At 39.4% G+C, this 15,754-nt stretch overlaps 1 protein-coding gene and 1 non-coding gene across 3 annotated transcripts; both read right to left on the reverse strand.

Moving 5' to 3' along the window:
* Positions 1-261: 261 nt before the first annotated feature.
* On the reverse strand, positions 262-11,085 carry LOC129631911 (zinc finger protein 665-like). 2 transcript variants are annotated; one of them, XM_055553211.1, is made up of 2 exons: positions 10,961-11,085; positions 262-3,070 (listed from the first exon to the last, which is right to left on the reverse strand). In XM_055553211.1, exons 1-2 carry the CDS (start codon positions 10,992-10,994, stop codon positions 906-908), a joined length of 2,199 nt encoding a protein of 732 aa, XP_055409186.1. In that variant the 5' UTR covers positions 10,995-11,085; the 3' UTR covers positions 262-905. The 2 variants fall into 2 exon arrangements, with proteins under 2 accessions (XP_055409186.1, XP_055409187.1); XM_055553212.1 differs by lacking the exon at positions 10,961-11,085 and adding an exon at positions 3,781-3,993.
* Positions 6,554-6,626, reverse strand: TRNAC-ACA (transfer RNA cysteine (anticodon ACA)). Its single transcript has one exon. It is a non-coding gene; the product is annotated as a tRNA-Cys (tRNA).
* Positions 11,086-15,754: the final 4,669 nt, after the last annotated feature.

The raw sequence follows: 15,754 nt of genomic DNA on the forward strand, positions 1-15,754 counted from the left end.
CATGTCCTAGTTTTACGTTATTTTCCGCCCTCCCTGTTGCTAATTCACACACACTACTGAATTTTGTAATTCATGCTGTGTGTGTTTCCAGGAAACACAGATGTGAATAAATCGTATCTAATGAAGTCGGCCCCTTCATCTCACTGATTGCTTCCCAGAGACCATCATGAAACGCATGTAGCAAATGCATTTGATCAATGTATTACCAAAGCCAAGCTCTTAGAGCTCATCACACAACAGCCCAATAAACTGAGAGACTACTTGTCAGGCAAGGAATAGTGACTTTATTCAGAAAGCCAGGAGACCAAAAACGTGGTGGACTACTGTCCCAAAGAATCATCTTTGTTGAGTTAGAATTCGGGTTTCTTTTACATGAAAAGATCTCTATAGCTTCTCTTCAAATATGGACTTACTGCAGTTGCTGAGTACCTGAACTAAAGTTATCAGAGAATACATATAGTGGAAAAGGTAAAGGATTTGCCACAACCACCGAGTCTGGGAAGTATGGCTCCACTATGTTCCTATCTTGTGACTTTTGGGTAAGATCCTTGCCACACACATCACAACGCTGTGTGTTTTCTCCAGGATAAATACTCTGATACTACTGCTGAGATGTGAGCTGTGAGGATAGGGTTTTGTTTTGTTTTTCTTTTTTTTCACACTTGTGAAATTGGTGAGGAAATCTTTCTAGAATGAATTCATGTTCTAAAGACCTAATAAATACATATATATCTGTCTTCTATCCAGTATGAATTTTCTCATGAAGCCTAAGATGTTGCCACACTCATGATATTTGTATGGTTTCTCAGTAGTATGAATTCTCTGACCAACAGTAGGGTGTGAATTTTGAACTTTGAATTTTGAAGACTTCTACCATATACCTACCACATTCACATACGTTTCTCTCATGTATGGATTTTCTGATGTTTAGTGAGTGCAGAGACCTGAGTAAAGGATTTTCCACACTTGAAACATTTGAAAGGTTTCTCTATATGTATTCTGCGATGACTTGTAAGTTGTGAATTTCGACTGAAGAACTTGCCACACTCATCACATCTGAAAGGTCTCTCTCCAGTATGAATTCTCCAGTGAAGTCGAAGATGTGGTTTTTGACCGAAGACTCTTCCACACTCATCACATTTGTAAGGTTTCTCTCCAGTATGAACGATCTGATGACTTAAAAGGATTGACTTTACACGAAAGGCCTTGCCACACTCATCACATTTGTAAGGTTTCTCTCCAGTATGAAATCTTTTATGACTTATGAACTGTGAAGGTTGACTAAAGTGCTTGCCACAATTATCACATTTGTAAGGTTTCTCTCCAGCATGAAATCTCTTATGACGTATTAACTGTGAAGGTTGACTAAAGTGCTTGCCACACTGATTACATTTGTAAGGTTTCTCTCCAGTATGAACCCTCTGATGACCAGCAAGGTGTACATGTCGTCTGAAGACTTTGTCACATATATCACATTTAAATAATTTCTTTCTTGTATGAATTTTCTGATGTCTCCTGAGGTTTGAGCTGTCAGTAAAGGCCTTGCCACACTCATCACATTTGTAAGGTTTCTCTCCAGTATGAACTGTCTGGTGCCTTAAAAGGATTGACTTTACACGAAAGGCCTTGCCACACTCATCACATTTGTAAGGTTTCTCTCCAGTATGAACTGTCTGATGCCTTAAAAGGATTGATTTAACACGAAAGGCCTTGCCACACTCATCACATTTGTAAGGTTTCTCTCCAGTATGAACGGTCTGATGCCTTAAAAGGATTGACTTTACACGAAAGGCCTTGCCACACTCATCACATTTGTAAGGTTTCTCTCCAGTATGAAGTCTCTTATGACTTATTAACTGTGAAGAATGACTATAGTGCTTGCCACACTCATTACATTTGTAAGGTTTCTCTCCAGTATGAACCCTCTGATGAACAGCAAGATTTGCATTTTGGCTGAAGACTTTGTCACATATATCACATTTAAATAATTTCTTTCCTATATGAATTTTCTTATGTCTCCTGAGGTGTGAGCTGTGTGTAAAGGCCTTGCCACACTCATCACATTTGTAAGGTTTCTCTCCAGTATGAAATCTCTTATGACTTATGAACTGTGAAGGCTGAGTAAAGTGCTTGCCACACTCATTACATTTGTAAGGTTTTTCTCCAGTATGAACCGTCTGATGACCAGCAACATGTGCATTTTGGCTGAAGACTTTGTCACATATATCACATTTAAATAATTTCTTTTCTGAATGAATTTTCTGATGTCTCCTGAGGTTTGAGCTGTCAGTAAAGGCCTTGCCACACTCATCACATTTGTAAGGTTTCTCTCCAGTATGAACTGTCTGATGACTTAAAAGGATTGACTTTACACGAAAAGCCTTGCCACACTCATCACATTTGTAAGGTTTCTCTCCAGTATGAATTGTCTGATGACTTAAAAGGATTGACTTTACACGAAAGGTCTTGCCACACTCATCACATTTGTAAGGTTTCTCTCCAGTATGAATTGTCTGATGCCTTAAAAGGATTGCCTTTACACGAAAGGCCTTGCCACACTCATCACATTTGTAAGGTTTTTCCCTGTGTGCTTTGAGGTCTTGCGTTACTACTGAAGGATTCATAAAATCATTCCCATATATATTAGAAACGCTGGTTTGGACACAAGGAGGAATTCTTTGAAGTGGTGAAAATGAGAAACTGTTGTTGACAGACCTCTCAACTTCATTATATTCAGAAATTATCCCGCCAGTTTGAAATATCTGCAGTTTATCCTGAAGGTTAAATCCAAGCCTACTTCCAAACGGCTTGATTCCTGCATCCTTTCCATCATGTGAATCTCTTCCATCAGGCACATTTCCATTAAGGCTTACAGGCGTTCTTTTGTAATTTCTTTTGTCATCTCTCCCCTGACATTCAAAGTCACACGTATTTTCCTGACTTTCCCAAAAATGAAAATGTTTGATTTCACAGCTTTCAGGTCTTCCCAGCATCAATGTTTGGAATATTTCTTGTTTATCACTGTTCACTTTGGGTAGTAAATGCTTGATCACATGTGTAGGAGAGATATCTACAAGATAAAAAGAACTATAGGTATCCTGCTCACAGTAATTCAAAAATAAATCTTTCATGTTGAATATGTATTACGCCAAAAGTAATACTTACACCAAGTTGTGAAACACCACAATCATGACCTTAAGTTTTTAGAAACACTAAAGGAATAGAATTCTTAACTTAAGAAAGCATGATAACATAAATTCACCGTTAAGGTAGCCTAGTTTTAAAAACCATATGCCAAACACACTCACATTGGATAATCTTATGCCAACTCTCAAAAACAGTATTTTTCTACCAGGACCCCTAGGAACGTATCAATCAACAGTTGTCTCAAATTGAAAAGAAAATATTACACTATCATTGTATTCTGCATACTTACTGTACATAAAGAAATTCTAAACAATATATTACATATGGTAATAGTAAATAATCCAAAAGCAAACTTACCTGATTAACTATACATAACTGGTTGTTTACAATTGAAAACAAATGAGAAAATGAAGAATATGACTAAAACAATTCTTTGGAAACAACATAGTTTTCTAAATCTGCTATAGAACTACGTACCTTAAAAGAAAAGGCATTTTACAATGTTAACAAGTAGTATGTGTCAGCTGTATTGCAGAATACACGCTAAAAGACCATCATATGTAAATGACACATAAATTAAGATGTAAAATAGTCACCACTTTTCTAACAGCCAATAATCAAAGCAATCCCTACCTATGTTGTTGTTGTTCAGTCGCTCAGTCGTGTCTGACTCTTTGTGACCCTGTGGACTGTAGCCCACTGGACTCCTCTGTCCATGGGATTTCCCAGGCAAGAATAATGGAGTGGGTTGCCATTTCCTTCTCCATGCGATCTTCTTGACTCAGGGATCAAACCTGCATCTTCTGCATTAGCAGGTGAATTCTTTACCACTGAGCCACCAAGGAAGGCTTCTCTGTAGCCATGCACTATTCTTAATTACCTGGTTTAATGGCACCAAAATATAATAAATAAAAAGTGAGTGCTTTGTATATTTATTGACTATGGTCAGACACAATATTGCTGAAAAATGTTGCAAGTGAAAAGCATACAAGATATAATGTAGTTGAGGTTTGACAGAAAACAAAATTCTGTAAAGCAATTATACTTCAATTATAAAATTAATAAAATTTTAAAAATATATAATGTAGATAAAGTCATATCATAAAGAACATGACAGAATATAGATACTACATTTTTTAAACAAAAGTAAATTTTGAGTATTTACTATAAAATATGCACTACTGTAAGCCAACTGACAGCACTAATTTGCTTTAAAAGGCTTGAGGTAAATTAACATGTTTTTCTCTAAGCAGAGCAGGAGACACACCCAATTGGTGCACAAAGTGGTAAGAGAAGCAGGATATGAATCTGAACCTACAGACTGAGAAAACTTATTTGTCAACATGACCACCCACTGAATGAATAGATTAGAAAATATTTTTTAAAAATACAAGGAACTTGGAAAGAAAATATCAAGGACGATACAAGACAGAAGGAGTCTGTTTAACTATTATTCAACCATCCCATCTCGAAATGGGTGTGAGTCATCATGGATGCACAGAGTGATTTAGGTCATGTCCTGAGAAACTTGTTCAATAAATGACCAGATATTATCTTTACAGTGAGAGTATGTAAAAGGTGGAGGGATGTGGTAGGTGAGAACAATGTTTCCATCCATATCAAGGTACTATGTGAGGAATGGTCAGGACTAAGAAAGGGCCTGCGTGGAGCATAGGCTACACAGGTTTATGTCAGATATCAGCTTGTGACTGCATGTCTTTGTGAAAATAACTGAGAACGCAAACTAATATACTGACCTTAAAAGAAAAGAACTGGTTCAGCAAGTTTATGGGCATTATACTATGGGTATGGGACAGAAACAAGAGAGATTTTAAAAGTGACTGTGATATATGGAGAAAGCAGGATAATACCTGTTATACTATTTACAATGTCATGTATCCGACTGTGAATTTTGTAAGTTACAATGGAATGCTTATATTCAAGAAAAGCATACACAATATTCCAGGATATGTGTAAGAATCTTATTAGCAGAAATCAGAAGGAAAATACAGGAAAAGGTTATCTAAACCTGGGTTCCTCTGCCAAGTATGATTAACCTCTCTTTTGGACATTTATTTCATTTCTTCTTCCACACATGTTCATCTCAAGATCGAGGAGTATCAAAGGAGGGATTGAAACTGACTCTGGAGGACCTTCCCAGTTACAAAAGCCTTTTCTGAGGCATCCAACACCTTTTTGTAGAAAAAGGCTTTATTCTCCTAGACCTCCCCTGAGTTCAAAAGAGCAGATTCAAACACTTACTAATACATAAAAGGATCATACCATGTTCAAGTGGGATTTATTGCAGGGATGCAAGATTTCTCAATAGCCACAAGTTAATCACTATGATACACCACATTAACAGTTGAAGACTAAAAACCGTATGATCAAAAAATAAATAAATAAATAAAAAATAACCATATGATCATCAATAGATGCAGAAAAGATTCTCACGAAATTCAAGTACCATTTATGATAAAAACCCTTCAGAAAGTCAGCACAGATGGACCCTACCTCAACATAATTCAGACTGTATATGTCAAACACACAGCTAACATCATACTCAACAAGGAAAAACTGAAAGCATTCCCCTTAACAACATGAATAAGGCAAAAATGTTCACTACTGCCACTTTGATTGAACATATTTTTCAAAGTCCTAGCCAAAACAATCAGAAAAGAAAAAGAAATAAAAGGAATTCAAGTAAAAGAAAAAATAAGAAGGAAGTAGAACTGTCAGTATGATGCTACACACAGAAAATCCTGAATATGTCACCAGATGACTACTAGACCTCATCAATGAACAAAGTAAACTTGCTGGATACAAAATATATAGAAAACTGCTGCATGTCTATATGCTAAAAATGATATATCAGAAAGTGAAATTAATGAAACGATCCCATTCACCATCTCAGAGAAAAGAATAAAATCCTAAGGAATAAACCTACCTAAAAAGTCAAAAGAACTGTATTCATAAAACTATAAGATGCTGATGACTGATAGCAAAGATGACAAAAACAGATGGAAACACATACCATGTTCTTGGATTGAAAGAAGTAACACTGTCAAAATGACCATACTATCCAAGGCAATCTACATATCCAATGCAACCCTTATCAAATTAACAATGACATATTTCATAAAACAAAGAAAAACTTAATTTGTACCAAAATACAAAAGACTCTGATATCTAAATCGATCTTGAGAAGGAAGAACAGAGCTAGAGCAATCATGTTCCCTGAGTTCAGACCATACTACAAACTGACAGTCATGAAAGTGAAAGTGAAGTCGCTCAGTCATGTCCGACTCTTTGCGACCCCATGGACTGTAGCCTACCAGCTTCCTCTGTCCATGGGATTTTCCAGGCAAGAATACTGAAGTGGGTTGCCATTTCCTTCTCCAGAGATCTTCCTGACCCAGGGATTGAACCTGGGTCTCCTGCATTGTAGGCAGACGCTTTACCGTCTGAGCCAGCAGGGAAGTGGTATGATAATGGCACAAAACAGAAATACAGATCAGTAGAACAGGACAGAAAACCCAGAAATAAATCAATGTACTTATAGTAATTGTAAATACTATAAGTATTAAATAAAAAGTAAATATTAAGTAAAAAGTAAATATAAAAAAGGAGAAAAGGATATAGAATGAAGAAGTCTCTTTAATAAGTGATGCTGGGATAAATGGAGAGTTACATGAAAAAGAATGAAATTACAACATTCTCTAACACCACATACAAAAATAAACTCAAATGCATTAAACATCTAAATGCAAGACCAGATACTATAAAATTCATAGTGGAAAACAAATGCAAAACACTGACATGAATGTCAGCAAAATTTTTTTGGATCTTAGAGTCATGGTAATAAAAGCAAAATCAAACAAGTGAGACCTAATTAAATTTAAAACCTTTTTGCAAAGCAAAGGAAACCAAGCAAAGAACAAAAACACAACTTCTGGACTAGGAGACTATATATGCAAATGATGCTACCTATAAGGGACGGCGGAGCCTGGAGGGCTGCTGTCTATGGGGTCACACGGAGTCGGACATGACTGAAGTGGCTTAGCAGCATAAGGGATTTATTTCCAAAATATACAAACAGTTCATACAGCTTAATATAAAACAAACAAACAAACAACCCAATCCAAAACTGAGCAGAAGATCAAAACAGATATTTCTCCAAAGGAGACAAACAGATGACCAACAATCACCTGAAAAGATGTTTGATGTCTCTACTTATGAGAGAAATGCAAATCAAAACCACAAAAATGTATCACCTCACACTGGTCAGAATGACCACCATCAGTCTACAAACAATAAAGGCTTGAGAGGGTATGGAGAAAAGAGAACCCTCCTACACTGCTGGAAGGAACATAAATTGGTACTGCCACTTTGGAGAATAGCATGGAGGTTCCATAAAGAACTAAAAATAGAGCTATCATGTGAACCAGCAATTCCAATCCTGGGCATATATCCAGAAAGGATGAAAACTAATTCAAAATGACACATGCACCCCAATGTTGTTAGCAGCACTATTTATACCAGGCAAAACATGGCAGCAACCTAAATGTTCACTGACAGACAAAGGGATAAAGAATATGTGGTACATATATACAAGGGAATATTGTGAGTGAAAGTAGCTCAGCCATGTCCAGCTCTTTAAGACCCCATGGCCTGCAGCCTGCCAGACTCCCCTGTCCATGAAATTCTCCAGGAAAGAACACTGGAGTGGGTTGCTGTCGCCACCGCATAAAACACAATGAAGTAATGCCTTTTGCAGCAATATAGACAGACTTAGGAATAATTCTAAGTGAAATCAGACAGAGAAAGACAAATATCATAGGATATTATATGTTGAACTGAAACAAATGATACAAATGAACTTATTCACAAAATAAACTCGCCAGCATAAAAAACAAACTTATGGTTACCAAAGGGGATAGTGCAAGATGGTGGCTGGGGCAGGAAAGGGAGAGATAAATTAGGAGTCTGAATATATACAAACTAACATATATATATATAAAATAGATAAACAACAAGAACCTACGATATAGCTCAGGGAACTATATTAAGTATCTTGTAAATTGCTGTATACCTGAAACACAACATTGTAAATTAAGTATACCTAAAAAGTAGAGAAGGAAATGGCAACCCACTCCAGCACTGTTGCCTGGAGAATCCCAGGGACAGAGGAGCCAAGTGGGCTGCCGTCTATGGGGTCGCACAGAGTCAGACATGGCTGACGCGACTGAGCAGCAGCATACCTAAAAAGAATGGTTAAAACAAAAACACCTCTTGCAGAGATGTTCAAACAATGTTTCACAAGGGTGTAAAAACTACTAAATGTTGGAAGCAGTCTATGAAACAAGACATGTTGACAAAACTGAATACCCACAAGCAAAAGAATTTACTTGAAACATTATCTTACACTATAGACAAAAATGAACTCAAAATGGTTTAAAGACCTAAACCAATGTCCCAAATGTATAAAACTCCTAAAAGTAAACATGCAGGAAATGTTTCTGGAAATTGGACCCAAAAATGACTTACCAGATATAACAACAAAAGCACAGGCCACAAAATAAAAGCAGATATTAATTTGAACTATATCAAAATTATAAACTACAGCCATGAAATTAAAAGACACTTACTCCTTGGAAGGAAAGTTATGACCAACCTAGATAGCATATTAAAAAGCAGAGACATTAACATTACTTTGCCAACAAAGGTCCATCTAGTCAAGGCTATGGTTTTTCTAGTGGTCAGGTATGGATGTGAGAGTTGGACTGTGAAGAAAGCTGAGTGCCAAAGAATTGATGCTTTTGAACTGTGGTGTTGAAGAAGACTCTTGAGAGTCCCTTGGACTGCAAGGAGATCCAACCACTCCATCCTAAAGGAGATCAGTCCTGGGTGTTCATTGGAAGGACTGATGCTGAAGCTGAAACTCCAGTACTTTGGCCACCTCATGCGAAGAGTTGACTCATTGGAAAAGACCCTGATGTGGGGAGGGATTGGGGGCAGGAAGAGAAGGGGACGACAGAGGATGAGATGGCTGGATGGCATCACCGACTCGATGGACATGAGTTTGAGTAAACTCTAGGGGTTGGTGATGGACAGGGAAGCCTGGCGTGCTGTGATTCATGGTGTCGCAAAGAGTCGGACACGATTGAACAACTGAACTGAACTGAACTGTGCATTAAAGTGCAGTGAGTTTGAAAAGACAATCAACAGTAAAAGAGAAAATATGTGGAAATCATACATCTGATAGTAAATGAGTACAAAGAATATATAAAGAATTTTAAGAGGGACTGAGATCACCAGTCCCACTGTAGGGACCATTCCCCAATCAACCATCCAACGCATTGCAAATACAAAACAGAAACAAAACATTGCAAATACAAAGAGTAACACAGAAATTTGAACTCAATGCTAAAATAAAAAAATACTTACAATGCACAGAACAACAGTGCAGCCAATACCCCCGTAGATATGAGAATGTGAACTTGGACAAAGTTGTCCTGGGATAAATTCCCATACCATTTACAGACGCTAAAATATATGGTCCTTGATATACATAAACAACACTGTCATGGTGCCCTTGACAAAGTCTCCAAAGCCAGAAAATAACCTGGAAAGATGTATCAGGCTCTCGTGATACTTTCTCTCTCATAATCTTAGAACATACTGACCATTCTGCTGGATAGCTTCAAGTGGTGACTTTGTACAGAGCAAGAAAATAACATTAGGAATAGTGTCTCCATCACAGTTTTCTGATACCTAGTAAATCCACTCCACAGAGACTCAGCAGAGACTGCCAATTAAACATAGGTGGATTACCGCAGCAAGGAAACCAGATAAACTTTCAGACCCTCAGGAATATATTTCAAAGAAATTTAAGAGGTAAAATGATACAAAGTAAGGAGAATGTAACATCAGGAACAGTTGACATTCCCAGACTGGGTAGAGCAGCACAAGAGTAAAAATAATACAACATGAAGGTCAGACATTACAGCATCTTGAGATGGGACCATGCGCTCGACCTACAGATGGCAAGCTAAGAGACTGTGAGATTCACATATGCTCCCCTCGTAGGATCTAGGATCAAAAAGACGATCTCTCTACCCACTCTCCTTACATTTTCCTAAGTAACAAGCACAGAGGATCCAATCCACCAGCTTGTCCCTCTCCTAAACAGAAAAAAACAGCCCTTTTGAGATACTCATTTTTCTTTATACGTTGTATTTTTGGCTATTTTTACATCACTCCCCACTGTCCACAGCTTTTTCTCTTGCTCCAATGTGAAGATAATATTCAGATCAGAAACAGAAATTCTGGGACTGCCCTGGTGATCCAGTGGTTAAGACTCTGCAGTTCTAATGCAGGGGGTGCAGGTTTGATTCTTAGTCAGGGAACTAAGATCCCGCACGCAGAATGGTGGAGCCAAAAAAAAAAAAAAAGGCAAGCAAAAACAAACAAAAAGAAATAGATTTTCAGGGTTATCAGAAGAAACAAATCTAAAGAGCTGTGGATTTTTTAAACACTGAGCCAAAAATCAAAAGGTAGAAAATAGGAAATCGGGTTTTTTGGTGTTTTTTTTAACATTTGCCAGTGAGCTTTCTACATGATTAAGCTCTGGGACAACCTCAGATGTGACATGAAACAGACACAGCATCTGAAGAATGTCAGTTTAACCTTGTGAAGCTGTGTCATGCCCAAGTCACCAGAACTCTCAGATGAAAGACATCAGGGCCTCCTAAGGGGCACACAGGGAAAATGCAGATACCCAAGGGCAGCTCTGGAAGGAAGGCATCCTCACCCACAGATAGCAGGTTCCTGTAGGTCTCCAGCATCACGTCCCTGTACAAGGCCCTCTGAGCAGGGTCCAGGAATTCCCACTCCTCCTGAGTGAATTTGATGGCCACATCCTCAGAGGTCAGTCGTTTCTGAAATGAAACCACATGTCACCAAAACGGCCATGAAAAGTTCTCATTTTCATGCAAAAGGGAAAGGGTGGTAAGGGGTAAGGATTGACTTGAAGTATGTGCTCTAACAGATCCATGCAAGGGTATCTGGAGAAATTATGCATCTCTAATTTTAATTTCTTATGCTTTTTCATAAGGCCTTATGAGATCCTCCAATTAATATGGATTTTTCATCACTGTTCAAAAATCCATGAAATATATATAAATACAACTCAACACTGTATTGGCTATACAGAAGTGTCAGATATTATGTTCTACCCAGTGAGTGCAATTCATTATCTAGATGAGGTACAGCATGAGTGGTGTCTTCAGAGATGACGAAGTCCACGGCACTTTTAATGGAAAGGTCGAAAGTTTCAGTTATGACATCGATAACAGCAGCAAGGACCAGAAGTGTCTGAAGGCTTCCGGCTGCTCTAAATTACTGTAGTATTACTCTAAACATTAAACAAGTACTTTACAGGCAAGAACCTGCCATCAATATAATAGCTCATTAAAGAACGATCTGTTCCCACCTTACAGAAGAAAAACTATGTCACAGACACTCTGAGAAACTCGACTCAGATCAAGAAGGTAAGAAATGTTACATGAAGCACCTGAACTCAGAGGCTTGGGCTCAGCAACTGAAGCTTAAGCATCTAACAGTTAAGTAATACAGAGAACATTAAAAGTCCTTTGAAAGAGGGCTTCTAAAGAAAACTTGAAAGAACTCCAAGGTGAGCCTCCTCCCTTCCCCTCTGTTTTCTCTGCAGGGGGAGCAGCTCTCGGGTCTCAGGCCTTCATCCCCTGAAAATGGACGCCTGCACCAAATTCGTCTCCACCCCCTCCCTGATCTGGAGAACCTCCTCCCTCTATTGAGTGATCACTGTACAGAGTGGTGGTGAAGGACAGGAGACACTGACCGATGAGAGCCACAGCAGCTTGGTAGCCCCAGGTCCCCGGAACATCTCACTTATTCCTAGCCACAGCTTCCAAACGATTGCCGGGAGAAATATCAGTAACCTCAGATATGCAGATAACACCACCCTTATGGCAGAAAGTGAAGAGGAACTACAAAGCCTCTTGATGAAAGTGAAAGCGGAGAGTGAAAAAGTTGGCTTAAAGCTCAGCATTCAGAAAACGAAGATCATGGCACCTGGTCCCATCACTTCATGGGAAATGGATGGGGAAACAGTGGAAACAGTGTCAGACTTTATTTTTTGGGGCTCCAAAATCACTGAAGCTGGTGACTGCAGCCATGAAATTAAAAGACGTTTACTGCTTGGAAGTAAGTTATGTCCAACCTAGATAGCATATTAAAAAGCAGAGATAATACTTTGCCAACAAAGGTCCGTGTAGTGAAGGATATGGTTTTTCCAGTGGTCATGTATGGATGTGAGAATTGGACTGTGAAGAAAGCTGAATGCCAAAGAATTGATGCTTTTGAACTGTGGTGTTGGAGAAGACTCTTGAGAGTCCCTTGGACTGCAAGGAGACCCAACCAGTCCATCCTAAAGGAGATCAGTCCTGGGTGTTCATTGGAAGGACTGATGCCAAAGCTGAAACTCCAATACTTTGGCCACCTCATGTGAAGAGTTGACTCATTGGAAGAGACCCTGATGCTGGAAGGGATTGAGGGCAGGAGGAGAAGGGGACGACAGAGGATGAGATGGCTGGATGGCATCACCAACTCGATGGACTTGAGTTTGGGTGAACTCCAGGAGTTGGTGATGGACAGGGAGGCCTGGCGTGCTGTGATTCATGGGGTCGCAAAGAGTCAGACACGACTTAGAGACTGAACTGAACTGACTGACTGACTGATGACCAATAATGCCTATAAATGAGAGAATATAGGAGATAGTGGCAAACTCTCAGAAACATGCAAACTCTTTTACTTATTAAGAAATAAAAAAATTGAGAAGTGTTGAAAGGGAAAGCGTTAGCCACTCAGTTGTGTCTGACTCTTTGTGACCTCATGGACTGTAGCCCACAAGGCTCCTCTCTCCATGAAATTTCTCCAGACAAGACTACTGGACTAGACAGCCATTCCTTTCTCCAGGGAATCTTCCGACCCAGGGATAGAACCTGGGTCTCCCTCACTGCAGGCAGATTCTTTATGATTTGAGTCACTAGGGAAGCCCACTGTAACTAGAGAGATTTAAAAAGTAGTCAGAAACCTCTAAGAAAAATACAGGACCAAATTCTACCAAACATTTACAAAAGAATTACCACGAATCCTGCTAATTCTATGGAGCAAGCATGATTCTAATAGTTTGCTGATTTCCCAAAGACACAAGAAAGGCAAACTACCCCTGATGAATACTGACGCAAAATTAAAATACTTGCAAACCAACTTCAACACATATTAAAAAGATCTGGAGAAACAGACACAGAGATCAGATGGAGGTGGGAGGGGAGGAAGGAGAGGGCGAGATGTATGGAGAGAGTAACACGGAAACTTACATTACCATATATAAAGTAGAGAGCCAATGTGAATTTGCTGAATGACTCAGGGAACTCAAACAGGGGCTCTTTAACAACCTACAGGGGTGGGATAGGGAGGAAGATGGGAGGGAGGGGACATATGTATACCTATGGCTGATTCATGTTGGTATTTGGCAGAAAACAACAACCTCTGTAAAGCAATAATCCTTCAATTAAAATAATGTAAATAAATAAATAAAAAGATCTAACATTATGACCAAGTAGATTTTATTCATATAAGGCAAGGAGAAGTCAACATATAAAAATCAATTAATATGACACACTACATTAACAGATTAAAGGGAAAAAAACCAGGATCATCTCGATGCAGAAAAAAATCATTTATCTTCCTTCCCACATGACAAAGTTTCATAGGTAAAAATCATAAAGATTACAAAAGAAACATGCTATATCAAAAGAGATTCTTTAATAACCACACAAAGGATCGATCAACCAATTAACTCATTATAAAAACTGCCATGGCAATCTTTGTAGAAGCAGGATAAAACATGGTGAAAGTCACATAACTATTCAAAGAGCAAATAGCAAAACTACTGAAGAAGGAAGATGGAGGTCTTTCTACTTCAAAACCTATTACAAGGTAATCAAGATGATGTGGTACTGGTATAAAAACAGACAAATAAACCAACTGAACAGAACACAGTACTCAGAAATAATTCTTTGTGTATATGTAAGGTATATTCACAAGGATGTCAAGATACACAAAAGGGCAAGGACAGTCTCAATAACCATGATGCTGAGAAAATAGACACCCACCAGCAAAAGAGTAAAGCTGGAATCTTACTTGCATTAAAGGTTAAAACATCTCTGTGTCAAAGGATTCAATCCAGAGTGAAATGACAACCTCTGAAGAATGGAGGTGATGAAAATTTCCACCTGCCAGAGACTTAGATTCATTTCATAGTTTAAATCTGATGATAAACTAAAAAACCCTGTATAATTGTTGTCTATTTCTGAACTTTTCATTCTATTAACAATAAGGATTTAAAGAGATTGACCCACATCTTTAGTTTAAACTGCCTTAAAAAAGTCAGAACAAACTGCCCCAATTGATCTGATTCCCAGATTTTACCAGCTATTGTGCACATTAATACCTGATTTCCATGTGCAGTTTCCTTACCCTGGTTGACAGAGAGGGGACAGCACATCCAAATGGGCCCTAAGCAATCTCTGCTGCCCATCAGCACTGAGATCCCGTCTCCAACCCGTGGGTGAGAAGCCCTTCCCAGGACGGTGCTCAGGGGAGCCTCCTCACAAGGGCCAGGTCACCAGGTCATGGGGAGACGGGATCTAGGTGGAGACGACAGGCCCTGAGGGAAGGCCCCAGGTGAGTGTGCCTGTATAGGAGCCAGACAGGATACTCCAGAGTCAGACACGATTAGCAAGTCCAAAGAAGGGCATTTCAGGAAGAACAGACTAAATATGACCTTACCTGAGAAAGAGCCATGTGTCACTCCTTTTCTTTCCTCTTCCTCAACTTCAGGGCTTCCTCAGGCAACACAAGTCTTCAGAGGTCTATCATGAAAGTTGAAAATATGCTGTTTAATGCTTAGAGTCAACACATCCCCTTCTAGAGCCCCAACCACCCACATGGGAAGCCCTCACCATGTGGAACAAACACTCCCCTGTGGCCACTGTCTCAGGAGGGACTCAGGACAGTCAATTCCGGCACAGAGACCAACATGGGACTTTCCCACACTTTCCCTCAGATCACACTCCACTCCTGGTGAGGCCTCATGTACACAGCAGCAGGGGCCACCTCCGCTGACCCCACGACCCCCTTCAGGTCACACAGCAGGCCCTTCCTTGTCCAGCCCAGTCAGAGCAGAGCGCCCCCTCCTCAGCCCAAATCTCTGCCCTCAGGACTGGGAGGACTCAGAGTCCTGATGCTCATTGAGGGATCCAGACTGGAATAAACTGGGACACCTTAAACATTCTCGAGCTGTGGACTAACACAAACCACCTGAAGGGGAATCTCTGGTCAGAGGGTACAAAACATGGGTATGCAAAACGCCTCATCAATGAAACGTGAAGCCTGGACTGAGCACCTTTGAGAGGAGAAAAGCTCCTCCCAACTCTCTTTCTTTCCCAGCCTTACTAAGGTATAACTAACAAAAATGGTATAAACGTACTGTGTACAAAGT

Source organism: Bubalus kerabau, chromosome 17 (genome assembly GCF_029407905.1).
Source record: "Bubalus kerabau isolate K-KA32 ecotype Philippines breed swamp buffalo chromosome 17, PCC_UOA_SB_1v2, whole genome shotgun sequence".
In the NCBI taxonomy this organism is placed as follows: domain Eukaryota; kingdom Metazoa; phylum Chordata; class Mammalia; order Artiodactyla; family Bovidae; genus Bubalus; species Bubalus kerabau.